At 42.9% G+C, this 27,853-nt stretch overlaps 1 protein-coding gene and 1 long non-coding RNA gene across 6 annotated transcripts in view; one reads left to right on the top strand and one right to left on the bottom strand.

Annotated features, from left to right (window-relative positions):
- Positions 1 to 10,778: 10,778 nt before the first annotated feature.
- The window catches only part of GALNT11 (polypeptide N-acetylgalactosaminyltransferase 11), a 42,709-nt gene continuing 25,634 nt past the window's right edge, over positions 10,779 to 27,853 (bottom strand). For 4 of the 5 annotated variants that reach the window (XM_019424864.2, XM_019424866.2, XM_019424867.2 and 1 more), the window contains exons 5-12: positions 27,286 to 27,411; positions 25,073 to 25,322; positions 19,453 to 19,570; positions 18,018 to 18,170; positions 15,266 to 15,484; positions 13,695 to 13,799; positions 11,746 to 11,883; positions 10,779 to 11,535 (exon numbers count right to left, since the gene is read on the bottom strand). In XM_019424864.2, the coding sequence (XP_019280409.1) occupies positions 11,404 to 11,535; positions 11,746 to 11,883; positions 13,695 to 13,799; positions 15,266 to 15,484; positions 18,018 to 18,170; positions 19,453 to 19,570; positions 25,073 to 25,322; positions 27,286 to 27,411 (1,241 nt within the window). In that variant the 3' untranslated portion in view covers positions 10,779 to 11,403. Of the gene's footprint in view, positions 11,536 to 11,745; positions 11,884 to 13,694; positions 13,800 to 15,265; positions 15,485 to 18,017; positions 18,171 to 19,452; positions 19,571 to 25,072; positions 25,323 to 27,285; positions 27,412 to 27,853 lie in introns of those variants that run through there. The other variant, XM_053898749.1, reaches the window with a different exon arrangement.
- LOC128775878 (uncharacterized) lies at positions 11,879 to 14,573 on the top strand. The gene is made up of 2 exons (XR_008420826.1): positions 11,879 to 12,498; positions 13,242 to 14,573. It is a non-coding gene; the product is annotated as an uncharacterized LOC128775878 (long non-coding RNA).

Genomic DNA, 27,853 nt, shown 5'->3' with positions numbered 1-27,853 from the left:
TGAATGTCCCTTCCAGGAGTCAGAAAGTTTGGGTGTAAATGGAGAGAAGGAATAAAAGTAGCTGAGAGGGAGGGAATGAGTAAGTGGGTTGTCATGAGGGAAACCCAGTGCCGCATAAACACCTCGCAAGAGGTTCAGCAGTGATGACTTTGCTTCTTAGCTCGATTATTCCAGATGCCTGAAAGGGTGAAGTCCTGTGTTGCTGAGCTCACTCCTGCTGTTGGAACCAGGTCGAATGGAAGCCTGCGAACGTGAGTGGCCTCGTCCTGGGAGACGTTTTCATGGGATGTGATAAAGGCCTGGATAGTTGTCAATGACTGCATGGGATTCTAGTAATGTGCCAACATCTTAGGACTTTTGTGACCGTTTTGCTGTGTCTGGAGACCAGGGGATAAACTGTGATATTGCGATGATGAGAAGCAATGTGTGGATTTGGTCTTTATCCCCATTTCCACCTGGAGCCTCTGACACCCTTGGAATTTCCAGCGATGAGAGCCATAAAGGTGTCTGTCACATTAACAAGGGGACTGTGGGAAGGCACCAGAGTGCAGGGGCCGGTGCCAGGGGAGATCTCAGTCCCACCCCCGACCTCCAGGGAGGGCAGGAAATTGGAGGTTGGATTGGATAAACTGCCAGCGGTTGATGATTTCGTCGATGATACCTCTGTAACGAAGCCTCCATAAAATCCAAACAGGATGGGATGCACAGAGCTTCGAGGTTGGTGAAGGCGAGCACGTGCTGGGAGAGTGGCACCCCCTGCAGGGCACAGAAGCTCGGCGACCTTTCCCAACGCCTTGCCCTCCCTTCCAGCTCTCTTCCAGGATACAGATATTCATCTGTATCCTTTATCATATCCTTTCAGAATAAACCCAAACAGAAGCAAACCGTTTTCCTGAGTTCTGTGAGTCGCTCTAGCAAATGAATGGACTCCCAAGGAGGGGGGTCACAGGAACCTCCAATCGCAGCCGGTTGGTCAGAAGCACAGGTGACCTGGACCAGGGATGGGCTGTGAAGGGGGTGCGGCTGTCTGCTGGGACTGAGCCCCTAACCTCTGGGTCTGACACTATCTCCGGGTAGGGTCAGATTGGAGTTTAATTGTAGAACACCCGGCAGGTGTCCCAGAGAATCGCCGTGGGGAGAAAGCTCCACACATCCGGTGACCGAAGCGTCCGAAGGGAAGCAGGTAAGGAGGCTCACGGGACGGAGCCTGGGAAGAGCTGGCTTTTCCCTACACGGGAGGTAGACCACCCAACAGGGGTTTTCTAATACAGACCCCCCCCCCCCCTTACGATAACCGTGTGTGGGATTTGTCCGTGAGCCTCTTCTGGTGCTCAATTGATGAGGATTTCGTTCTCCTGACCTTGCGGGAGGGGTGTTCAGGCAGCTTTCCCCCCTCTGCAGAGGTGCTGGTGGCCAGCTCCTGCCGGGATGCCTGGGTCTGCTTCCCTCCACACTGATCCAGGTGTCGTCTTTCCTTCCTCTCTGTCCCCTGACCCTGCTAGGCTTTTATTCCTTACCAGCAGCTCCTCCTCAGTCTGGGGCCTGACCTTGCAGCCCCGGCGGGAAGTGGCAAAAGCTGAGAAGAACCTGCCAGTTTCCTTGCCGTGTGAACTCGCCCACTGTGTTCCCTGCAGATGCTTGTGGCCAGTTTCGGCTTCTCTTTCTCTGGGGTCTGCGAGGCGTTCGGTTGTGTTGTTCCCTCTGCTTTCTGCCCCACGGGTGCCAGTGACAGGTCTTGTGGCTGTTATCTTGCCACGTTATCTTAGAGATTGTGAAGCGGCCTTCGAAAATGTCATCCTTGGGCTTGGCTTGCCTGACCGGTTGCTCTGATTGTACGTGGGCAGCAGCAGCCTTCTGGGCCCTTTCCCCGGACCCCCCACCCCCCCGGGTCAGTGAGTGTTTCAGACATTTTTGTGGGTGGGTGCTGGCATCTGAGTGGGGCTTGTTTTGCATTTCCCTCATGACCGTGATACGGAACACCTTTCATATGCTGACCACTTATCCATCTTTGGCAAATGGCCTATTCAGATATTTTGCACATTTTTAAGTTGGGTTGTCTTTTTTTTAAGTCGAAGCACTGTTCATACACAGTGTGCTGCTTACCTTTCATTTTCTCGATAGAGTCTTGAGCAGAAGCTTTTAATTTCGAGGAAGTCCAATTCATTAATCCTTTATGATCAGTTCGTTTAATGAGTGAAGAAATCTTTACCTACCCTAAAGTCATGAAGACAGTCTTCAGTTTCCTCTAAAAGCATTATGGTTTTAGTTTTTCTGTTTAGATCTCTTGGCAATGAGTCACAGATCTATGACTCAGATTTCATTTTTTGTCCACAGGCATATGTAATTCAGCACCTTTGGTTACAAAGATTTTTCTTTCCCCGGTGTGAATTGTATTGGCTACTTTGCAGAAAATTGCCCATATTCATGGGAGTCGATTTTTGTCCCACCCATCAACTCATTATCCATCAGCCAATATCGCCGTCAGTCTTGAATTGGTGCAAGTCCTCCAACCTCATTCTTTTCAAATTTATTCTTACAAACTTATTTTGGCCACTGTTACACCTGTCCATTTCCATGTAAATTTAAAATGAGATTGTGAACTTCAACAAAAGAAAGGCCTACTAGGATTATAGGCATTTGGTAGATAAACTGTGGAGAATAAACACCGTAACGATATTCTCTAGTCCATGAATATAGTATAGTTCTCTATTTAGGCTTTCTTTCAGCAGTGTTTTGTACTTTCCATCATACAGATCTTATACTAAGTTTTCACATTTTTTATGCCTTTGTAATTATTATTTTCAATTTTGAACTGTTCATCGCTCTGTATGGAAGTACAATTCATTATTTACCTTTTATTTTGTGGTCCTAATAAACTCCCTTGCTGTGTCTAGTAGTATTGTTGAAAACTCCCTATGATTTTCTAATTTTGACTATGATCTGCAAATAAAGACACTTCCTTCTTTTCTAATGAATATACCTTTTATTTAATTACCTGCTTGCACTGGCTAAGGCCTTCATTACAGATGTTGAATGGAAGTCATAAGTACAGGAATCCTTGCCTTGTTCTGAATCTAGTCTTTTTTTTTTTTTTTTTAATATGAGACTACCTAGTTTTTTTGTACATGCCCTTTATCAGTTTGAGGACTTTTTCCTGCCATTACTAATTTGCTGATTGTAAATGGGTGTTGAATCCTGTCCCCCCAAATTTTTTTTCTGCAAGACCACATGCCTTTTCTTCTGTATTAACAAGATCATAAACTACATTGATTCTCTACTGTTAAAGCAACCTTGTATTCCTGGGATAAACCCATTTGTTCATAATATATCATCTTTTTTACATATTGCTGGACTTTATTTGCTAGTATAAGGGGACCTTGCTTCTGTATTCATGAAGGATATTGGTCTGTAGTCTTCTGGCATATTGCTTTTAAATGAATAGTTAAGCCTTGCTCATAATATCAAAAATTTACAGAAGTTTTCCAGAAGAGGTTGTATATTATAGATATAATTTTTTTCTCCATTGTTTGATAGAATTCATTGGTGAAACCATCTGTGCCTGGAGTTCTCTTTGTGGGAATGTTTTTAAACTAGAAATTGAATTTATTTAACAGCTATAGGGCTGTTCAGGTTGTCTATTTCTTCAGAGAAGCTGGATAACTTGTTTCCAGTAATCTATTTTATTTAAGCCCATAAACCTGGTCATAATAACCCCTTATCTGAAAAATTGAGCAGAAAGGATTGAACACACGGCTCCCCCACCACCAGTCTTCCTTATCAGAGTGGTACCTTTGTTACAAGTGATTAGCCTACATCATTATCACCCAAAGTCCATGGTTTACACTAAGGTTCACTCTTGGTTTTGTGTATTTTACAGGTTTTGACTAATGTATAATGACTTGTATCCACCATTATAGCATCACACCTAATAGTTCTACTGCCCTAAAAATCCTCTGTGCTCTGTCTGTTCATCTCTCCCTCCTGACTCATGGCAACCACTGATCTTTTACTGTCTCCATGGTTTTGCCTTTTCCAGAATGTCATATAGTTGAAATCATACAATATGTAGCTTTTTCAGATTAGTTTCTTTCACTGAGTAATATACATTTAAGCTTCCTCCAGGCCTTTTTGTGGCTTGATAGTTAATTTCATTTTAGTGCTAAAGAACATTGTTTGGACAGACCACAGTTTATTTATCCACTCACCTACCGAAGGACATCTTGACAGCCTCCTTGTCTTGTTGGCAATTAGATCTAAAGCTGCTATAAAATCACGTGCAGGTTGTTGTATGGACGTAAGTTTCAACTCCGTTAGGTAAATATCAAGAGGCTCGATGGCTGGATTGTATGGTAAGAGTATGTTTGGTTTTGTAAGAAACTGCCAAAATGACTTCAGAGGTGGCTATACCATTCCCACCGGCAATGAATGACAGTTCCTCATCCTTTTGAACATCCATAGAATCTCTAGTGAGGTTACCACTCTCATTCCTGATGTGGATAATTCATGTCTTTTGTTGTTGGTTTGTGATTAGAGCGCTATCAGTTGTATTGATACTTTTTTAAAATTGAAGTTGACACACAATGTTATGTTAGTTGCAGGTATATAACATAGTGACCCAGACAAGTCTCCACATCGTACTGTGCTCCCCACGTGTACCTCTAATCTGTCGCCATACAACGCAATTACAATACCATTGACTACATTCCCTGTACTGTGCCTGTCATCCTCATGATTCATTCATTCCATAACTGAAAGCCTGTACTTCCCACACCCGATCACCCATTTTACCCATCGCCCCACCTCCCTCCTCTCTGGCAACCACCAGTTCTACGTTTTGTTTTGTTTTGTTTTGATGGGTCTGTTTCTGCTTTGTTTATTCATTTTTAGATTCCACATAAAAGTGAAATCATATGGTATTTCTTTCTCTGAAAGTTCACTTAGAGAGTTCACTTATTTAGTTCACTTCGCATAATACCCTCTAGGACCATCTACGTTGTGACAAATGGAAAGACCTCATTCTTTTTTATGACTGATACTCCATTGTATATACAGAGTACACCACATCTTTACCTTCATCTACTGGTGGACACGTGGGCTGCTCCCAAATCTTGGCTATTATAGATAATACTGCAATAAATACAAGGGAGAGTATTATCTGTTTGAATTTAGTTTTGTTTTTTTTGTTTTTTTACCCCCCACAGGGTAAATATCTCCTAGTGGAATTACTAAGTCATATGGTATTTCTAATTTTAATATTTTGAGGAACCTCCATACTGTTGTCCAGAGTGGCTGCACCAGTTTGCATTGTCACCAAGCGTACAGGGGTCGTTTCTCTCCTTTTTCATCCTCCCCAACACTTATTTCTTGTCTGATTTTAGCCACTCTTGACAGGTAAAAGGTGATAACCTCATTGTATTTTGATTTTCATTTCCCTGATGATGAGTGATGTTGAGCACCTTTTCATATGTCTGTTGGCCATCTGTATGTTTTTGAAAGAATATCAGTTCAGGGCAGTATCTGCCCTTTTTTTTTTTTTTTTTTTTTTTGTATTCCCTACACCCAACGTGGGGCTCAAACTCATGATCCTGAGATCAAGAGTTACATGATCTTCCAACTGAGCCAGCCAGGCACCCATCTCTGCCCATTTTATTCAGATTACTGTGTGTGTATGTGCTCAGTTGTATTTATTTTCAGTATTTTGGTTATTACATATTTGGGCATACTTTGGATATTAACTCCTTGCCAGATATATCATTTGCAGGTATCTTCTGCCTTTCAGTAGGTTTATCGGTTTCCTTCGCTGTGCAGAAACTTTTTAATTTGGTATAGTCCCAATTGTTTATTTTGGTTCGGTTTCTCTTGACTCAGGAGACATCTGTAAATATGTTGCTAGGGTTGATGTCCAAGAGATTACTGCCTGGGTTTTCTTCTAGGAGTTTTATGGCTTTAGGTCTCCCATTTAGGTCTTTAATCCATTTTGAGTTGATTTTTATATATGGTATAAGGAAGTGTTTCATTCTTTTTCACATGGCTGTCCAGTTTTCCCAGTAGCGTTTATTTGAAGAGACCGTCTTCTCCCCATTGCATATTGTCTTTGCTGTATATTAATTGACCATAGAAGCCTGGGTTTATTTATGGGCTCTTTTATTCTGTTCTGTTGATCTCTATGTCCTTTTTGTGCCACAACTACACTGTTTTGATAGCTATGGCTTTGCAGTGTATCTTGAAATCTGGGATTGTGATACCTTCAGTGTTGTTCTTCCTCAAAATTGCTTTAGCTATTTGGAGTCTTTTGTGCCTCCATACAAATTTTAGTATTTGTTTTAGTTCTGTGAAAAGTGCTCGTATTTTGCTAAGGATTGCAATGAATCTGTAAATTGCTTTGAGTAGTATGGACATTTTAACAACATTCTAATCCATGAGCATGGAGTATCTTTCCATTTGTTTCATTTCAATGATGTTCATAATCCAGCTTTTTTCCCCCATTTTTTTCTGTTACATTCATTTCTGTTCTGACATTTAATATTTCTTCTATTTCTTTGCTCCTCTAGTTTCCTTTTCTTTTTTTATTTTCCTAAAGTGGAAGCTTAAGTCATTGGATTTAAGCTTTTATACTTTGCACAAGTTGAATTTGTATTAATTTATTGAGACTTAATATCCCAGAACATGACCTATCTTGGTAGATATTTCATGTGTACTTGAAAAGAAGGCATATTCTGTCTGGTCTTGTCAGGTAGTATGTTCCCTGTTAATTATATCCAGTTGGTGGACAGTATCATCAAGGTTTCTATATCCTACTGATTCTTTCTGTCTACTTTCATCATCAATTATTGGGGGTATGTTGAAATCTTACTATAGTTGTAATTATGTCTCTCCTGGCAGTTATATCCGTTTCTATGGCATGTACTTTGAAGTTCTGTTATTATTATCCCCTCTTAATGAATTGACCCCTTTATTACTATGAAATGACTCTATCCCTAGTAATGTGCTTTGCTCCAAAACCTGCTTTGTGTAATATTAATACAGCTACGTCAGATGTCTTTCAGTTAGTGTCGCACGTGCATATATTTTACATTTGTGTCTTCATATTTAGAATGAGTTTCTTGTGGGCAGCATACAGTTTAATCTACCGTCTTGCTGCTTTCTGTATGTGCCATCTGGTCTTTGAAGTTGAATGACAAAAGATAAAATACAGAAATAGGATATCTTATTCTCCAACATGTTTCTAATATGGTGTTTTGTTGTTTTAAGATTTAAAAAAAAAAAGACCGAGAAAGTACCCTGTAAGACTGTGTCTCCTCTAAAATGTAATTTTGGTGAAAAAAAACCCTCCCTTTATACGTGGACATCCACAGTATGCAAAGATGCTTTCTAAATTTGTGTCTTTTTCATCATGGTAAGTGTGCTCTGTAATCCTCATCACCTGTTTCGGCCACGCCCCATTCACCTCCCCTCTGGTAACCACCAGTGTGTTCTCTATATTAAGAGTGCTTTGGGGTGCCTGGGTGGCTCAGTAGGTTGAACGTCCAGCTCTCGATTTCAGCTCAGGTCACGATCCCAGGGTTGTGGGATTGAGCCCTGCATCGGGCTCTGTGCTAAGTGTGGAGTCTGCTTAAGATTCTCTCTCTCCTTCTCCCCCTGTACCTCAACTTGCACTCTCTCTAAAATTTTTTTTAATTAAAAAAGTGTTTCTTCGTCTTTTTCCTTTGCTCATTTGTTTCTTATATTCCACGTGAATGAGATCTATGGTATTTCTCTTTCTCTGACCAATTTCACTTAGCATTGTATTCTCTAGCTCCATCCATGTTGTTGCAAATGGCAAGATTTCATTCTTCTTGATGTCTGAATATTCCATCGTATGTATGTGTGTGTGTCTGTATGTATATGTATGTGTACATGTAGACATATACACACGCACATCACATCTTCATTTATCAGTGGACACCTGGGCTACTTTCATAATTTGGCTATTGTGAATAATGCTGCAATAAACTTAGGGATGTGTGTGTCCCTTCAAATTAGTGCTTTTTGTATTTTGGGGTAAATACCTAGTAGTGCGATTACCGGGCCACTAGGTAGTTCTATGTTTAATTTTCTGAGGACCCTCCATACTGTTTTCCACAGTGGCTGCACCAACTTGCATTTCTACCAACAGTGCAGGAGTGCTTTTCCCACACCCTGGCCAACACTTGTTTCTTATGTTTTTGGATTAGCCATTCTGTCAGGTGTGAGGTGACAGCTCATTGTGGTTTTGGTTTGCATTTCTCTGATGAGTGATGTTGAGCATCTTTTCATGTGTCTGTTGGACATTTGAATGTCTTCTTTAGAAAAATGTCCGTTCATGTCTTCTCATTTCTAATTCAATTGTTTTATGGATGTTGAGTTGTTATCATTTTGGATATGACATTTGTAAATATCTTCTCCCATTCAGTAGGTTGCCTTTGGTTTCTTTTGCTATGCTGAAGACTTTTATTTTGATGTAGTCTCAATATTTTTACTTTTATTTCCCTTGCCTCAGGAAACCTATCTAGAAGAATATTGCTACGGCCAATGTCAGAGAAATTACTGTCTGTGGTCTCTTCAAGGATTTTTATAGTTTCAGTTCTCACAATTAGGTCTTTAATCCATTTGGACTTGTGTGTGGTGTAAGAGAGTGGCCCACTTTCATTCTTTTGCCTGTAGCTGTCCAGTTTTCCCAACACCACTTGTGAAAGAGACGGTCTTTATTCCTCCTTTGTCAAAGATTGACCATATGATTGTAGATTGATTTCTTTTTTTATTCTATTCCACTGATCTGTGTCTCTTTTTATGCCAGTACCGTACTATTTTAATTGCTTGCACTTTGTATAGAACTTGAAATCTGGAATTGTGGTATCTTTTTGTTTTTCTTTTTCAAGATGCTTTGGCTGTTTGAAGTCTTTTATGGATCCATACAAATTTTAGGATTGTTTGTTCTAGCTCTGCGAAAAATGCTATTGGTATTTTGATAGGGATTGTGTTCAGTTTGTAGATTGCTTTATGTAGTATAGACATTTGGTCATCTTGAATTGCCTTCAGTGTTTTGTAGTTTTCAGAGTGCAAGTCTTTCACCTCTTTTGTTATGTTTATTTGTAGATTTTTTGGGGGGGTGCAATTATAAATGGGATTTCTTAATTTCTTTCTGTTTCATTATTAGTGTATAGGAATGCAACCAATTTTTGTAGTTTGCTTTTGTATCCTGTGACTTTACTGAATTCACTTAACAGTTCTAGTAGTTTTGTGGTGGAGTCTTTTGGGCTTTCTACGTAGAGTGTCATATCATCTGTAAATAGTTTTACTTATCAATTTGGATGCCTTTTATTTATGTTGTCTAATTACTGTGGCTAGGATTTCCAGTACTACAGGGAATAAAAGTGGTTAAGAGTGGACATCCTTGTCTTGATATTGGCTGTGGGTTTTTCCACATATGTCTTTATTACATTGATGTATGTTCCCTCTAGACCTACTCTGCACAGGGTTTTTATCACGAATGGATGTTTTACTTTGGTGCTTTTTCTGCATCTGTTGAACATATGGTTTTAATCCTCTTATTGATGTGATGTTATCACACCGATGGTTTTGCGAATATCGAACCCTCCTTGCATCCTGGGAATAAATCCCACTTGATCATGGTGTAGGATTTTTTTAATGTGTCATTGGATTTGGTTTGCTGATATTTGGTTGAGGAATTTTGCATCCATGTTGATCAGAGATCTTGGCCTATAGTTCTCTCTTTTGTGGTGTCTTTATCTGATTTTGGTATCAGCGTGATACTTCATAGAATGAATAGGATGATTTTCCTTCCTCTATTTCTTGGAATAATTTGAGAAGAATAGGTATTTACTCTTTAAATGTTTGTTTGATAGGATTTACCTGTGAAGCCATCTGATCCTAAACTTTTGTTTCTTCGGCATTTTTTGATTACTGATTCAATTTCATGGAGGCTACAGAACAATGAACGGGGTCAACCAAGAAATCAAAAAAAAAATCAAAAATTACATGCAAACAAATGAACGTGAAAACACAACAGTCCAAAATCTTTGAGATGCAGCAATAGCTTAGAGGGAAGTTATACCAATACAGGCCTATCTCAAGAAGCAAGAAAAATCTCAAACAACTTCAACATACACCTAAAGAAGCCAGAAAAAGAATAAAAAAAACCCAAACCCAGCAAAAGGAAGGGAATAAGAAAGATTAGAGCAGAAATAAAACAAACAGCTCAGTGAAACCATGAGCTGGTTCTTCAAGATCAATAAAATTGAAAAACCTCTAGCCAGATTCATAAAAAGAGGACCCAAATAAAGAAATTCACCATGAAAGAGGAGAAACAACCACCAACGCCACAGAAATACAAACAACCGTAACATTATGAGAACCTACAGGCCAATAAATTAGACAACTCAGAAGAAATGGATAAAGGCAGGAATAGAAATTTTGAGCAGACCAGTTACCAGCAAAGAAATTGAATCAGTAATCTAAATTTGTATTTCTACTATCCTGACCTCTGTATCCAGCTGCCTATTTAACAACTCTTCCTGGATGATTCATAGGCAGCTTTAACAGAAACTATCCAAATTCACAGACATTCAACGTCAGATTCACAGAGTTCAAGCTAAGGGATGGGGCCACTCCTGGGGTCAGGGCTGCGACCTTTCTTATTGGTTCATCAGCTGAACCAGCTATCCTGCTCACCATGTGACACATACACAGCACAACACGCACCAGACACCCCAACCCAAGAAGAGCAGACAAGTCCCAGGTAAATCATCAAAAGAACCCTTTATTTTAAATGTAGATAGTACCATAGTTCATCAAAATAATTTATAACAGTTAACTGCCTCTTAAATATATAATCTTATAAATGAGGCCTTCTGAAGTTAAAAGCAATGTGGATTCAGGCTTTAAAATTATTTTAAGACATGATAATAGAAGTAAAAAAAAAATCTGTTTCCTATGAAGTCCTTCTAAAAAAGGAAATCATGACAAGTTCCTGATCAGACAAACGCCATTCCATTATTCAAGGGATTAAAAAGAAGCATAAATAAAAGTTTGACATTTCTGTTCAATTTCCTGGGTTTGTCTTTCTGTACATACCTGACCCTTTACAGAGTTAAAATTGTATTCTAGTTTCTCACCATAAGCAAGAAATTCCTTAGCAGCTCAGAAATGATGTTAATGTCTTGGTAAAACATACTTCCTCACTCCCTTGATGACCACTCTGGGCTCCAGTCTCTAGTGTATCTGCTGTCTCACCTTCTCAAAAATGGTTCTGCTTAATTGGGAAATCAGTTCAGGGATTTTCTTGTACCAGCAACTTCTCAAGCCTCACGCCTTACAGAGGAGGCCGACGCTGATGGATTACCATATTCCGGCACAGCAGCCACTTTAACCTTCCAAACGCCACCACTGTGAAGAGGAGCCGTCACAGATCGCCATGGCAACGTAGCCTTTGTGACTCAGTGGGTCGACTGCTCTCAGACACTGTCCAACCGACACCTGGTACAGCCGGTTACTCCTCTGGAAACAAGGCAGCAAGAACACACCACCAGTTAGCTGCTTTACCCGAAGAGACGTACTGCCAGAACGGGGCAAAGTCCCAGAGATCCAGAAGCGAGGTGAAACATTCACGATCGTTTACTTACGCAGGGGACACCCCATCTGTCACGCTCCCTCCCTCAGCCCCTTCTGTCTCCTCGCACCCCCCCCCACCCTAAGCCACCTCCTCACCCCAAAGGTCCACTGCTGGGACCCTCCTGACCCGTGGCACTTCATGAGTCGGGGTGGGTCTGATGAGCGGGTTTCTGACACATCCAGGCAAAGGAGATTATTTAAAACCAGCTCGTGCTCTTCGTTATAAATCCAGACCTAAAGAAGAAAATAAAAGATCACAACTCCAAGGTCTGCTTTGGATTTTCAAATTCAGCCCGCACAACAGGTCATGCGTGTGTGGGAGAAGAATGGCGTTGTCCCGTGCGAGCTCATAAAGCAGGGAAAGACCAGTGAACCCGGGTCATGTGGAGGCAGCATCAGCGCAGCTCTCTGAAAATGGAACGTGCGAACGGACACAGGAGAAGGAAGTTCAATCCCAGGAAGAAACAGTGGTTCCATTTTGTTAACTGGCCAAATTAACTGAAGATGGCAGACCTTTTCCAATTCTAGGATTTCACAGTTACACAGCGCCCTTCCTTCCTGGACGGCATGAGCACAGGAGGGGCCCCGCGAGCCCGCAGCGTGGCCTCCTGCGGACAGAGACAGGCCTCTACTGGGCTGTGTCCGCGCGCAGGAGCCGGTCCATCTCGTTGCCCTGTGGAAAATGGCACTCTGATCCCAGACCATGATGCCATTTGGACTGAGGTGACGATTTCACCTGCGGGCCTGGAAGCAGGGTTTTCTTCAGATGTGCAGATCCTTCAGGATCGTCTTCTTTATGGTCTCTCATGTTATTTTCAGGAACAAAGGCCTAAAGATCGGCTGAACTGGGTGAGTGCGATGAGTAAGTTATTCTCCAACCTGCACCATCACTAAGTCCAAAAGGAATATATTTTCTTCTCTGAATAGTTGTACTCAATTAGTGTTCCTACCTCTGAGCCCAAAATGTATGTGTGCTATCTCTATTAACACGAAGCATTCTATAAGTGCAACTTTCTGCAACGATGCTGATGTTTTATAATCTGTGTTGTCCAACATGGGAGCCACATGTGGCTGGTGTGACTTAATTTTATTTCATTTTAATTAAAGAGCTACATGTGGCTCCTGGATACAGTATTAGTACAAATCTGTGTGATCAAAATATAGTACGTTTTCTGGAACAAATCTGTGATATCATCCTGCTGTGACCTAACCCCCCGAAGCATCACTGTAATTAAAGACTTCAGCGTCCACAACCCTGATGCCTCTCATACCCACACACAGCATAAAACCCCTTTTAAATCCCGTTTTCTGGCGTGTGTGACATCTTGGAGAGTGTACATGAGCTCTCCTAGAAATGAAAGGTCTTGCGTGAACTTTCAAAGGGCACATGCTATCTAAAAAGCCGGATACCCTTTTGGTCTTGAGTGACGCCATCCCTGCCACTCAAGTGGACATGAAAGTCACTTCCTTGTGACCCGTCTCGAGCGCGGCAGTCTTGAGACTGACTCTAAGACTATATTAGCCTGTTATCAGATCCAGAACAGCTTGAAGTGACCGTTCCAAACTGACATAAGTCTTCTGCTTATTTTTAGGTCCACTTCAATACCACTGAAAGGGCGCACAGATTATGCGAATGACACAAAGGATACTCTGTTGTGGTTTCCCTGAGGCACTACTAAAACGCAGGGAGACTGGATTTCAGAGACAACACTACAGACCCATCCACCGCAGAGCTAATGTCCTCGCCCAGAAGGCAGGCGCGCTGCCTCGGCCCCTTCTGACCTTCACACGGTTCTGTTTATCCTGTGTAACTGCAACATACGAATAATGTTCCCGACGGAGACCGAGGGTAGGAAAAATGTACAAAGGAGACAAAAATAGTTACATTACGTGATCTCTAAAGTCATTCCCAACTCCAATCATCTAAGAAAAGTCAGATTAAAATCTTCACGTCCACCCCTCCTTCCTCAGGCGTGACCGCGGGCAAGTTCCCTTCAGGGAAGAACACCTTCCAAGGACTGGCTGAGCCCAGAGCCATCGCTCACCTGACCGGGGTCACTGTAGTCACACGCTTTAAGCACCACCAGGCCTCCTTTCTGACTCGGGCGGCCCTGGGCCACCAGACACTTGTTGGTCTGGAGGTGATAGAGCTGTAAAAGGAGAGATCACTCTTGTCAGAAGATGCCTTAGATGCTAGATAAGGAAGTTTTAGATGAAATGTGAATCGATTACTCCAAAGGTATGAATTTCAAAGGTCCTAAGAAAATAAGCATTTTTTTATTCCTTAATTCTAGCTTCAGTACATAAGGGTGTCACGGTAGACTTTAAGGTTAAAGGCAGTTTTAACAGTATATGCAGGCAATGCCAAGTAGAAATTCTAAAAATATAGGTTTACTAATCTATTCTAGGGGAGGAAGGAAATTAAAACCTCTCTGCCCTCAAGAACCTTCAAATGAAATCAAGGAAATAAGACTAAAAGTACCGACCAGACAGCACGTAACTGAATGAAATATACAGGCTAAACTGGAGGGAGACACAGATCGGGAACAGCACAGGGGAGACCCAGAAAAGCAGCAAAGAGTATGCAGTTTGGGTAAAGGGCTACAACTACATCGGCATACGCTGTGTTTTTACTTTAAAAACAAAAGGTGGTTTTGTTTTCATAAAGAGGACAAGGGGAAAGCTCTAGGCTTACTTCAGCCACTGAGGAACAGTCGGCATCACGAAAGATCCTGACAAGTGCCTTCTTCTGAACACAGAAGAGAAAACTGTGCAACAGTCAGAGTAGCTACACTTTCAGAAAGCAAATTCTAAGAAATGATTCAGGAAAAAGGTATGACTTTACAGCTAGACCCCTAAACTTTAAAAGTGATGTAAAACTGTGAAGAAATTCCTTAAGAAATAAAAGAGAACGGGGGCGCCTGGGTGGCTCAGTCAGTTAAGCATCCGACTTCGGCTCAGGTCATGATCTCATAGTTCGTGAGTTCAAGCCCCGCGTCGGGCTCTGTGCTAACAGCTCGGAGCCTGGAGCCTGCTTCGGATTCTGGGTCTCCCACTCTCCCTCTCTGGCCCTTCCCTGCTTGCTGTCTCTCTCTCTCAAAAAAGGGAGGAAGGAAAAAGAACTTCAAAAGAAACGTGGCCGCTCATGGGTATTCCTGCGCGGCACGTGGGTCCTTACACACTGGGTGTGAACTGGAAGGACGCGCCCCATCTCTCACTTGCTCTGAGTCAGTTCCGGAGCTGCGGCCACAGAGCAGAGCGCGACCCCATTTCTCCTTTTCTTTTCTTTTGGGACCGGACTCTCCCCAGGGAGCTTTACACTCTCCTGTGGCTTTTATTTGCATGTCGCATAGTCACATTGACGTCCACCCTCTCGGCAGTTAGCATATCACTTTGAGAATCGTGTGCTCCTGAATCATGGCAGGTGAAGGGTGTTAATGGTAACAGTGAAGACAGGAACATTCCTCAGGTCTCACTCCGAGCAGAGGAAGCTCCCACAGAAAGAATGCAATGGAAGCAAGCTAACGTGTATCACTAAAATGATACTTTCAGTCTAAAATGTCATTTGTCTTATCATACAACTTTGAATAAAACACTGATAAGATTACTTCCTTACCCTTCCACGCTGAAGGACTTTGGGACGTTTTGGCCCTCTGTTGATAAAAATGGGTTGTTGGGGTTTGGCATTGGGCCCAGATATCTGCATCTCTGGGTAAATATTATCCAAATACCATTTAAATGATTTACAGCCCAACTTCCTCCTCAGTTCAACACGTTCACTGATGTTTCCATAACTTTTGGTCCTCAGGTCAGGTCTTAAGGAAAAATACTGCTCCTGAATTTTAAAAAGAAAAACGAAAAATAAGGGAATGGCCTTTTTGTTTAAAATTAAGTATTATCAATTGTACCTGAGTCTTAAAGAGCTGAAGTATTTTTCACGCTGGTGTTTTCTTCATGTTGCCAGAAGATGTCAACATGAAGTTATCAATTAGGTCCGTCGTTGATGGTAAGACATTTTAAGCTCTAGGAAACGTCCGAATCTCAGAAGTGGCAACACATGTAAAAATGTGATCCCAGAATCAAGGAAGCTGCACACGAGGGGGCAGTTCTCCGACTCTGTCAGGACTATGATCTTAACGATTACCAAAGACTCTGGGGAGGTTCGTGTGAGTTACATCTGCTCGTGTTTACCAGGAGAGACGTGAAAACATTTGTCAACTCTTTAAAAATAACTCATTACCGGGGCGCCTGGGTGGCTTGGTCGGTTAAGCGTCCGACTTCGGCTCAGGTCATGATCTCACGGTCTGTGAGTTCAAGCCCCGCGTCGGGCTCTGTGCTGACGGATCAGAGCCTGGAGCCTGTTTCAGATTCTGTGTCTCCCTCTCTCTCTGCCTCAAAAATAAATAAACGTTTAAAAAAAAATTTTTTTTAAATAACTCATTACCTATGAACATAAACATGCTTTGAACAAGAAATTTAGAACAGTAACATTGCTTTACAGTTTTGCAAATCTTTTTAATGTCTGGCTAGAAAGAAGTCAGCTGAATTCTCAATTCTGCATTCAACCTGTTATTATATGTTGTCTGGTTAAATACATTTTTAAAAATACGAGCATGTGAAAACATATAGTTTGAGATGGAAGGAGTATTTTAATAGCATTTTCAGAGAATTATGGCTATTCTTTTCTGATATTATACCAGAACTCTAGCCCTTCACATTCCACATCGTAGCTAACCTTTAAATTGTATCCCTGAGCTTTCCTACTGTTGGGTTAAAATCTGCTGTCTTGCTCTGTGACTGGATCTTTTACCCATCCAAGATCTGCTTCCGCTGGGTTGTGAAGTTCTTTCAAATAATGACAAATTTCAGTATTAAGAATTCTATTCATAAATATTCCTAATCTCCTCAGAAAAGCGTTTAAGTACTGGAAGCGAGTAAGCTCACAGGGATGGATACAAGTTTTCCAAAGCTAATTTTTCACCTGAAAGCTTGAATTTTATCATTTGCAACAAATGCTGTCTGTCGAAGTGAGAGGGTCAGTTGGTTCATTTTTGAGACTATCTGCCAAATATCCAAACAGAAATAACCATGGTTTGTGAGTCACTCTTTTCTCCATTTATGTAAAAGTGATCAGTCCAGCTCACAACTCGAACAGCTGCACACGTTTTTCCTTGCCACAAGCACGGTGCTTCGGTGTGCAGTGAAAAGCGCTCTGTCCGCCACATCTCGGCACTCCGAGCTTGCCAAGATTTAGTGGAATTTTTTGCACCACTCCACCATTCCTGCACCATCGGCGCAATGCCGACACAGTGAAAGGGGCAAGTCCTGCATTAATCTGACTGTGGAAACAGCTTCGGCCCAGCATCCTCCTAGGAGGGCAGCCGGGATCCAGGTGGGTCTGAGGGCCGCCAAGAGACAGTATGACTCCAAGCTGGTGACCGTGGAGAAGGAGCTCAGAGTCTAGAAGGGGGACAAGGGAGGAGACACGCGGTGTGATAGAGGTGTGACCAGGAGCCTGCACTTCCGGTCCCAAGCGGTGATCTGCTTGGTTCTCATTACCCCCACAGCACGTACCTCCACACCCCAAATGCACAGTGTCGTCACTGTGCATTCCCTCCGTCGTCACTGACTCCCCCAAACCTAACACGGAGCCCGGTACGGAGTAGATGCTCAAACGCCTGTTTACAAACAACTGTAGGCAAGTATTCACAGCAGCACTTTTCACAACTCATGATAAAACGTGGTGTCTTCGGCCAGGGAGTATCACCGGATTACAAAGAATGAAGTACCGACACATGGTGCGGTATGGATGACCCGGAAAACACCACGCTGAATAAGATGGTCACAAAAGGCCATGTCCTGTAGGATATCATTTGTAGGAAGTGTCCAGAACAGGCAGATCCAGAGAGTCGGGGTAGATTAGTGGTTGTCTAGGGCTGTGGGAGATTAGGGGGTGATAAAATGGTTTGTGAATTATTCCTCAGTAAATCCGTGACCAAGGAAATAATCATCACAGGCTGTGCACAGCGGAAGAGAAAGTGGGAGGTACGATCCTGCGTGTGCAGAGTCGAACGGGGAAGTGGCAGGACCGGCACACGAACCCCAAGGGGCAAAGAGAAGGAGTCACAGGAGAGGAACAGAGACACTGAAGAGAACACGTCTTCTGGTGTTGGCCGAATCTCCTTTCACAGGGTGGTCACTTGGAAAATTAAAAGAAGAGTCACAACAGAAAACGAGAGAGAAAAGAAATGTAGGGAGAGAAGGCCCCGTGGTTGTCCCAACAGAAATGCGCCGGAGTGAAAAGGCAGGTAACCAGAGCCGCCCGCAGACGCCCAGCCGACCCCTCCGACCGAACAACGTAACCTCACCTTGTATTCATCCAACCAGACGTGTGCCAGCCGCAAGGAGTTGTGGGTCATGGTGTCCTGGCCTTCAGGAGAGCCATACGGTCGCCTTTTTCGGAAAATGTGTCCGACTCTAGAGCACGGGATGATGAAGAGTTTACCTCCACACATCCAGATCTGGTCGGGGCAAAACATGTATTAATAGTTGCCTGCAACTGCTATGAAATCAATGTATGCATTTTCATGAAATTATTAGATAGGTGTTCATGCAACTTTGCAAGATGCCTTACAGAACTGTCAAAGAGTACCTTGAAAAACAACATGTCTTTAAGAAGAAACTAAATTCTAAAACGATGTAATATTCTTTTACTACCGTGTGTCTAAAATCACACTTACCATATACTTTGCTGTTTTAACAGATCAAGGAACCTGATCCTCAGGACTTAGGGAGACAAGGCTTACTGGCGGGTCCCCTACTTTCAGTTTACTGGTACTTTAATATCATGTATGTACACACAAATAAGGAAACATACAGAATAACTCCAGGTTAAGATTCAGAAGATCTTAGTTCTGGTCTAAATTTTGCCCTTGATTATCTGGGTATTTTAGTTTTTGTGGGACTCCATTAGTTTATCTCCAAAGTAAGAAGACTGAATTAATGATACGTTATTCCTTTCATCTTTAAAATTCTAAAGATTATGTAGGAAAAACTGCCTTTTAAAAACATTCTGGTCAATACGGTGCAGAAAGACAAAAGGACACACGCACACGTACTATCTGGATGGGGATCCCGCCGTGGGGACGGGGGGGGGGGGGGGGGACATCTGCAAGTTCGGAAGTCTGCGTGCTCGCCCTTGCCCTCGTTCTGTCCTTTGCAAAGACTGCCTGACCCCACCTCCTCCAGTTCCCTGAGCCCCAGACCCCAACTATACCATCATCTCTCCAACTTTAGCAGCTGGAGAGGACTGATTATGAAAAATGAATTCCTTCCTCAGTTGCAGGTAGTTGTGTGTATGAGGCCTCCCACTAGCTACTTCTGAAAGTGGAATGCAGAGCTATTAGTACTTTTCCTGGGAGATCTGGGGTGAACCAGGATGGTCTTAGCCAATCAGGGAAATCCGATCACGCTAAACATATATATACATATATATCTCTTAGGTTAGCAAATAAGATTAATAAACTGACAACAAAACTCTAGATTAAATGCACATTTAGACATCTGAAATCATACCCATTCATCACAGCCTTCCCTTCTGAATTCTTATAAAATAAGGCTGCTTACAAGCTTTCCACACCTTGAGTGGATATTCTCCGGATCACAGATTACGCTAAAGTAGCATTCATTAAGGACAATTTGTTAACAAAGGTAATCAAAGAGAATTTACAGAAAATATGGGATTGTAGATGAAAATTATATTCTACTGCACACAGAGTTAATAACTAGACATGAAAAAATTACCCGAAATGATATTTCTAAATTTTCTCCTCCCCAGATATCCATGCCACTGTCATACTGTCCAAGTTCATTGAAATAGTGTCTGTTCATGGCAAACAATCCTCCAGCCATTGTCGGTGACCTAGAAAAGGAAATAATTTCTGTACCAATTTTACAGACTCAATTAACTACTGTCTTTGTCTTAAAAAATTCAGTGTGCCTTTGGAACATCACTAACAAAAACAAGATGAACTATTATGAAGTGTTTTATCTAACTTCAGGGAATGAGCTGGGCCACATAACTGAATTTTCTAGATTGCCAATGATATATACTACATATCTGGCAAATGAAGGCTGCTTTTCTAGGCAACAAAAGTACTTTTTAAATTATAACCACTGTTATTAGAAATACACCTGAAATGAATTCATTCCTTCTGACAGGCTCCCAGAGCCACCGGGATAAAAACCGGACTCCAGGGCCTGCCGGGGGAGACCAGACAGACTCTGATCAAATAATGGCTTAGGCCAGTAGCTCTCGGGTAGGACGATTTGTCCCCAGACATTTCATTAATGTCCGGAGACATTTTCAGCTGTCACAATGGGACGTGTGTGTGTGTGTGTGTGTGTGTGTGTGTGTGTGTGTGTGTGTGTGTCAGGGGCGGATTTCTACTGGCGTCGGATGGGCTGAAACCAGGTATGCTGCCAGAGTTCCTAAAACGCACAACAGAGCACCCATCACACGGAAGTCTCTGGCCCAAAATGTCAATACTGTCAGGACTGAGAAACTGAATGAGAGAATCTGAAGGAGGCTGGCCCTCAGAGAGACTCGTGCCCGCTTTCCAGCTGCGTCACTTCCGGTAACGGAGTTAAGGTGATGGTGGATCCTAGCATCCCAAGCTGCCTGCCAGAAGTGAAGCAAAATCTCTCTGCAGGGGGAAAACCATCCCAGGTAGGAATGTATTTCCATAACTTTTCATGACTAGGTCACCAAACAAAAATAAGCAACCAAACAAACCACCAGGCAATCAGGAAGATTAATCACATCAAAGAAAAACAAGAGAAACAATCTACATCAGAGACAGATGTTCAGGGGTTTTTTTCTCTTTTAAAGTTTTTTTTAATGTTTGTTTATTTTTGAGACAGAGAGAGACAGAACGTGAAGGGGGAGGGTCAGAGAGACAGGGAGACACAGATTCCGAAGCAGGCTCCAGGTTCTGGGCTGTCAGCACAGAGCCTGACATGAGGCTCGAACCCACAAACCGTGGGATCATGACCTGAGCCGAAGTTGGACGCTCAACCGACTGAGCCACCCAGGCGCCCCTGTGTAGGGGTTTCGAATAATGTGATTCTCAGGCAGAGACTTTAAAATAACTGCTCAGTACATTCAAGGGTAAAAGAATGCAGAATTTGGCAGGTGGATAGACACAGTCAAAAAAGAAACCAAACTTAGGCATATCTGAAAACGCTTCCGACCAAGAGAAGAAATTCCTTTGTCACTAAGACTTTGACACTAAGACTGCCGCTGGCTTCTCACCACAAACAGCGGAGGCCACACGTTCTTGAGTAACCCCTTCAAAGTCCTAAAACAATCTATCCACCGACCTAGAACTGGGCACCCCATACAGTTACACCTCCAAGTACCGGTGGAATGAACACATTCTTACAAAAGGACAGGAGTAATCACCAGAAGGTCTGACCAAAGAAAGTACATTTAAAATGAAAATAATCCCAGGTGGGAGTTTGCAGATGGAGACAGAATAAAGAGTAACATAAAAAGGGAAATACATGGGCAAACCTAAATGAATAATGGTCACATAAAAAACATCTTATTCAGTTAAAATACACACACACACACACACACACTCTCTCTCTCTCTCTCTTCAACAATATAACCTGAGGGGTATAAACTGGAGAATGAATATTCTGAGATCCCTGCATTGTTTGAAATACCAATTTATGTCACACTTTGATAAATCAAGGATGTATGGTATCCTCTCTGGGGTAATCACTAAAAGAACGGTATGTAAGAATGTATAACATCTAATAACAGGGTGGCAGCTGGGAACAGAATAATAAAAAATCCAAACTCAAGACCAAAAGAAAGAGAACAGGAAAAAAAAAAAAAGCAACAGATAGAATGCAAATAGTAGCATTGTAATCATAAACACAAAATACAAGTAATATTGAATGCAAGCAACTAAATTAAACGAAGTTTTTCATGCTGGTTCAACAACAAATCATAATTTGAAAAAGCAACTACATGCTGCTTACAAGGGACACATCTAAATATAAGACCCCAGAAAGACTGACAACAAAAGGGAAGTTACACAATGTAAATATTAATCAAAACAAAGCTACAACAGTCATACTAATGTCACACTATAATGCAAAAGTTTTACTATTCTGAAAGTCTGGAATAAATGGGTTTCATTTACCAGAAGATTTAATAATTCTAAAAGATTTAATTCTAAATGCTCATACATCCATTAAGACAGGCTCAAAATATATGAAGAAAACATATAAAGAACTACAAGGAGAAATATACAACTGTAGTGGGAAACTTTAATATGCCATATATTTTGTTTCAGTTTATTCATTTATTTTGAGAGAGAGAAAGAGAGAGCACAAGCAGGAGAAGGGCAGAGAGAGAGAGAGAGAGAGAGAGACACACGGAGAGAAAATCTCAAGTAGGCTCCACACTGTCAGCACAGAGCCCCACGTGGGGCTCAAACTCATGACCTGAGCTGAAATCAAGAGTTGGATGCTTAACCGACTGAGCTACCCAGGCGCCCCATAATATACCACATTTAATAACTGATATAACATGTAAATTAAAAAATAAAAGTATAACAACCCTCATCACAGTGGGCACTGTGTAATGTACAGGATTGTTGAATTACTAAGCTGTGCACCTGAAACTAATATAATACGATATATCAGCTACACTTCCATAAATTTTTTTAAACAAAGTATGGAATATTTGAATAATACAATAAACTTGACCAAACTAATACAGAATCCCATTTTTAACAACCAGAGAAAACCAATTTTCCAGGCACACAAGAAACATTTACAAAATTTACTCATGCACTTAACCATAAAGCAAATCTCATCAATTTTCAAAGAGTTAAAATACAGAATATTTTTTGACCACGGTGTAATTAAGCCAGGAATATACAATTACAAAACCCACATATGTCTGGAAAATAATAAATAAATGTAGTGCTAAATAACCTATGGGGCAGAGAAGACCTCACGATGAAAATATCTTAAAGTGAATGGTAAAAAATGATATGTCATAATTTGCCAAACCTGTAAGAAAGTTTATCATCTTAAATACATGTATTAGAAAAGGAAAAGGGGTGACAATTTTAAATCTAAACATCCAACCTAAGCAGTCTGCAACCCTGGTATCATAAAAGTGCAACAGCTCACGTTAGAAAGGGGAAGAAAGTGGGGGAAAGTGGCACAAGGAGAAAGGGCCCTGATGTCCTAGCTGCACAAGAAGGAGTGTCAGGTGACGCTCTCAAAGTGAGCAAGTGACAGCTTTCTCCAAGCAACACAGTAACAAAAACCACACTCCGCAGCCGGGCGACAGAGAAGGCACTGAACAGAGAAGGCTCTGTGCTGACAGCTTGGGGCCTGGAGCCCATTTCAGATTCTGTGTCTCCCTCTCTCTCTGCCCCTCCCCCACTCATACTCTGTCTCTCTCTATATCAAAATTAAATAAACATTAAAAAAATCTTTTTTGAAGTATTAAAAAAAAAAAACACGATGAAAACCAATGCTGATAAAGAGGATGAAACAGGCAAAAACTGGCAAGTGCACCAACACTGAGGACACACGGCAGCCGGGGCTCCGTCGTCTCACTCCGCGCAAGCTTCACCTTCTCCCAAAGAACAGCACGGACAGTCCGAAAGGACAGGACAAGGCGTGTGCCTCCGACCACAGGACGTGAGGTTGCAGAGACCGGAAACACTGAGGGACGTCCCCAGACGCGGCCCTGCTCCTGACAGAGGGGAGGGTGGGTCGCACCTACCCCTGGTCTCACTGAAATCAGCAAGACATGGACCAGATTCTCATGCAAAGCCCGAGGGACAAGACGACCACCCTCTGCCACAAGACCGCGCCAGGCCCCTGGAGCCGGCCGAGGTCTCCCCTCCATCATGTGGGTCAGATGACAGCAAGCTGGCAAGCATCCAAAGGCCAGCTGAGGAGCCACTGGCACTCTAGTCCCTTGGGTGTGGGGAACACAGGTTCTACTACAGGCAGAAGCGAGTCAGGCCTCCAAGCAGGCGATCTCACTCTTGTACACCAGCAGCCATGGAAAACAACACTGGTAACCGCACCGTCTGTGACATTAAAACAACCGAAAACCACCAACCTCCCCATCACTGGCAAACTGGATAAATAGGTTATGACATAGTAACAGAACGTGACCGCTTTCACTGCTGTATAAAGTACAGCTACACACTGTGACACACAGGAATTTAAAAAAAAAAATTTTTTAATGTTTATTTTTGACAGAGAGAGAGGCAGAGCATGAGCAGGGGAAGGGCAGAGAGAGAGAGAGAGGGAGAGAAGGAGAGAGAGAGACACAGAATCTGAAACAGGCTCCAGGCTCCAAGCTGTCAGCACAGAGCCCGACGCGGGGCTCGAACCCACAGACCGTGAGATCATGACCTGAGCCGAAGTCGGATGCTCAACCGACTGAGCCACCCAGGAGCCCCCACACATTTTTTCAAGCAATGTTGAGCAAAAGGCACAAGACAAAATGAGTCCAATGGCTTCATTTTATATGAAGTCCCTGAAGAGGCAAATTACTACACTGTACTGTTCAGGGGCGCAAACAGACATGGTGAAAGTAAAGGAAAGCGAGGAAATGATTACCGGGGACCAGGTCAGGGTGATGACCCATCTAGGGGCGGGGGCTGTGGACCGGAACAGGAGTCCAGAGGGCAGCCAGCTGCTGTCTGTGGACCCGGGTGACAGCACAGGTGTTCGGATCACAGCCATTTATTAAGTCGTGTGCACAGCACGCCTATTTGCGTGTGTACTTCTTACCTACACCATTTTCCACAGGAAGAAAACCCAAACCGTAGGTCCAAAGACATTAAAAAGCAGAAACCCAGACAAACCTCTAAAGTCTACACGAGAAATTTATAACAGAAAACAAGGATAACATATAAGCAGATGTGTAATACTGAGAACATGAAGGGGAACTGGAAACAATTCACACGCTGCGACCTGCGACGGTGCAGCAGGAATCCACCCTAAAGATCCTGATTACAGAAACGGCTTCTACGGCTAACGCTCTTCCCGGCGCCACACACGCGAGCAGAGACCCGAAGGCAAGCAGACGACACAGGGAAGTGCGATAATCAGCGTGCAAACGGGGCGCGCCGCTCGAGTGTGCCACACGGTTACGCCCAGGACCGCCGATCCTACTCGTCTGCCTTGCTAGGTTGGAAACCCTAAGCCACCCATCTTCCCTTAGCAGCGGGCGCGACGTATGAAATTCGGGAAGCACTCAAGAGTTTGCAACGCTTCTGCTCCCTGCAAAGAAGGGATTACCTGTAAAATGTTTTTTCCTCTTTGGAAGAAGCGCCGATAGGAGTTTTCGAATCTGCAGAAGGAGTCTCACCTGATGGGTGCGGTGGCTCCTTCCGGTCCCCCGAGCTCAGAAAGGGGCACGAGGTCCCACTTGAAGTGCAGCCCCCAGTTGAACCCTCCGCGCACGACGGGGGACGAGCTGTAGGCGAGCGTGTCCGCACTGATGATGTCAATGACGGGGCACACGACGGTCCGCGGGTCCTCCCGGATGGCGGCCAGCAGGGGCTGCAGCCACAGCACGTTCACCTCGCAGTGGCTGTCCAGGAACACCAGCACCTCTCCTGAGGAGGCAAACGACAGGCGGCCGCTTGGAGCGTGCGACGTGCAATACAACCGGCCGCCCTCCGGCCCCACAGCTACACCCGTCCTCTGCTGCAGGCGGGGGAGGAGCTGGTCGCGAGCTGGGCCTGAAGCCACTGCTGTGAGTGCGGAACGCGTGCAAACACACTCACTCTCCTCGGTGACGAGATTCCAAGTCTCACGGGACCAATTCTGTTCTCCGGACAGAAAGGTAAGGAGTGTGGTGCAAGGACAGTGGCCCTTTGTGGGTGGATGTTTTTATTACAATTACTGTAATCAAACTACCTCTAAACGTAGGGTACATTTCCTTGCCTCAGTCAACGGAGGACAGAGAACGTATTTTCACCGGTGACTCAGAAACGTGACTGCAATTATCAGTGACTGCCACGACAGTGACACGGGCTCCCTTCTCCCTTGAGGTCACCACTCAGCTGCCACATTCTCATTCCTGTTTGTTTCCCGTCTTTCCAATTCCCCAACCTTGTTGGCTGAAGTGGCCCTCATGAGCCGATGGGGTAGCCTTTCTTCTAGTTAGTAAAATAAAAACCATAAAGATTTTTATCCTGCATTTTCAACTTGATGCAAGAGGCATACAGGGAACGTAGGAGATGTCGCTATGAGGGAATGCCCCCCGCCCCCAAAGTTCCAGAATTCTCAAATTACCTTAATAGTTTTGTTTGTTTTTTGGCCTTATCCATGCAACTACCTGCAATATTATATATATAACATCTTAAAACGGATTCATTTAACTTAAATAAATTAATTTTAACGGGAAAATTTTATCAAGATCACTAACCTTACAGAGGTAACCCTACACACACACACACACACACACACACACACACACACACACACACACACAAATATAACGGAACCGATGCAGTATAACTGAGGACTAACCAGATTTTCTGGTGAAGATGAAACTTAACACCTGTTCTTTCTTTTTAAAAGGGGAGATTAGTATATGCTAGAAAGGTTTTAAAGATGTATCAGTAAAATGGAGGCTTTATCTTTGATGGAATCAGAAGGACTGAGAGGGAATTTTGAAGAAGGTACCTTTAGAGTTTTGTAAGTTGCTTTTTATTTATTTTTATTCTTTAAAGATTTTATTCTTTTTTATTTTTTGTATTTAAAAAAAATTTTTTTTAACGTTTATTTATTTTTGAGACAGAGAGAGACAGAGCATGAACAGGGGAGGGTCACAGAGAGAGGGAGACACAGAATCTGAAACAGGCTCCAGGCTCTGAGCTGTCAGCACAGAGCCCGACGTGGGGCTTGAACTCACGGACCACGAGATCGTGACCTGAGCCGAAGTCGGCCGCTCAACCGACTGAGCCACCCAGGCGCCCCTAAAGATTTTATTCTTAAGTAATCTCCATAGCCAATGTGGAGTTTGAACTTACAACCCCGGAGATCAAGAGTTGTATGCTCTACTGACTGAGCCAGCCAGGTGCCCCTGTAAGTCAATTTTTAATATTATAGCCCATTTCTCCAAGGAAAACCATGATGCCCTATCACCAGCAGTATGTAATCGTAGTAAGGAAGCACTGGCACAATTCAAACCAAACAGTCTGGGTACATGTAGTTTAAATGTTGTATTAAAAAAAATACAGACGCTCAGTTACAATTTTTCTTGGACTCTTCTCTATGGAAGTTAAACGACACCCAAACCTACGTGAGGAGCAGAGCAGTAATTCACAGTAGGGGCCCCCAAGAAAACAGATCGGCTTGGACTCCAGAGCCCCCCTCCGTGGAGTCTGCGTCTGGGGACAGCAGGGGTTGGCGTTACGAAGAGGCCCTTCCCAAAGCGAACGAGCTTCGTCTCTCCTGCTGACAGTGTCCATTTAAGATGCTCACTTTTCAACCGATCTCTGCAGAATGAGGCTCCAAGGACAAAGCCCTTGTCGCTCAACACCCACCGAGAAGAGTGGCAGGAAGCTGTACCTGTAGCGTGGGCCGCTCCGATCATCCTTCCTCGAATCAGTCCCTCACGCTTTGTGTTTCTTATTACTTTAATTTTTCCAGGGAGGTATTTTTGGACATATTCTTCTAGTTCTCCTTTCAAATCATCTGAAAATAAAGAGCCCATAGTAAAACCACATGAGACATGTACAAAGACAGTTTTTTTATAGCTACTCTAAAATTGCACCTGGTACTTGCAACAACAGATTATCAAGTAAATATTACAGAATCTTCTGCTGCTTTATTTTAAAAAAGCATGGCAGCTTATCTCCTGAAGAAGAGAAAGGAAAACATGAAGGATAAGAATGGAAACACTAGTCAGAACAGTTACCTTGTAGACTTACTTGTATTTCCACAGCAACTAGCACAATGCTTTGCATAAAGAAGGTCCGAAATGAGTACCTGGAGTGAATCAACGTTCAGCTGACTACACATAAATCAGGTTTAAAACAAAACCAAAAAATGAGATACAAATGTCTTTTGTTTGAACGTAACTTATTAGCTATTATTCCGTTTCAGAATAGTCGACACAACTTCTACTGCCCCTGCC

This window comes from Panthera pardus, unplaced genomic scaffold (genome assembly GCF_024362965.1).
Source record: "Panthera pardus isolate Hobbes unplaced genomic scaffold, ASM2436296v1 HiC_scaffold_9, whole genome shotgun sequence".
NCBI classification, from domain to species: Eukaryota; Metazoa; Chordata; class Mammalia; order Carnivora; family Felidae; genus Panthera; species Panthera pardus.
Note: the sequence above shows the minus strand (reverse complement) of the source record. Positions and strands in the feature narration are given on the sequence as shown.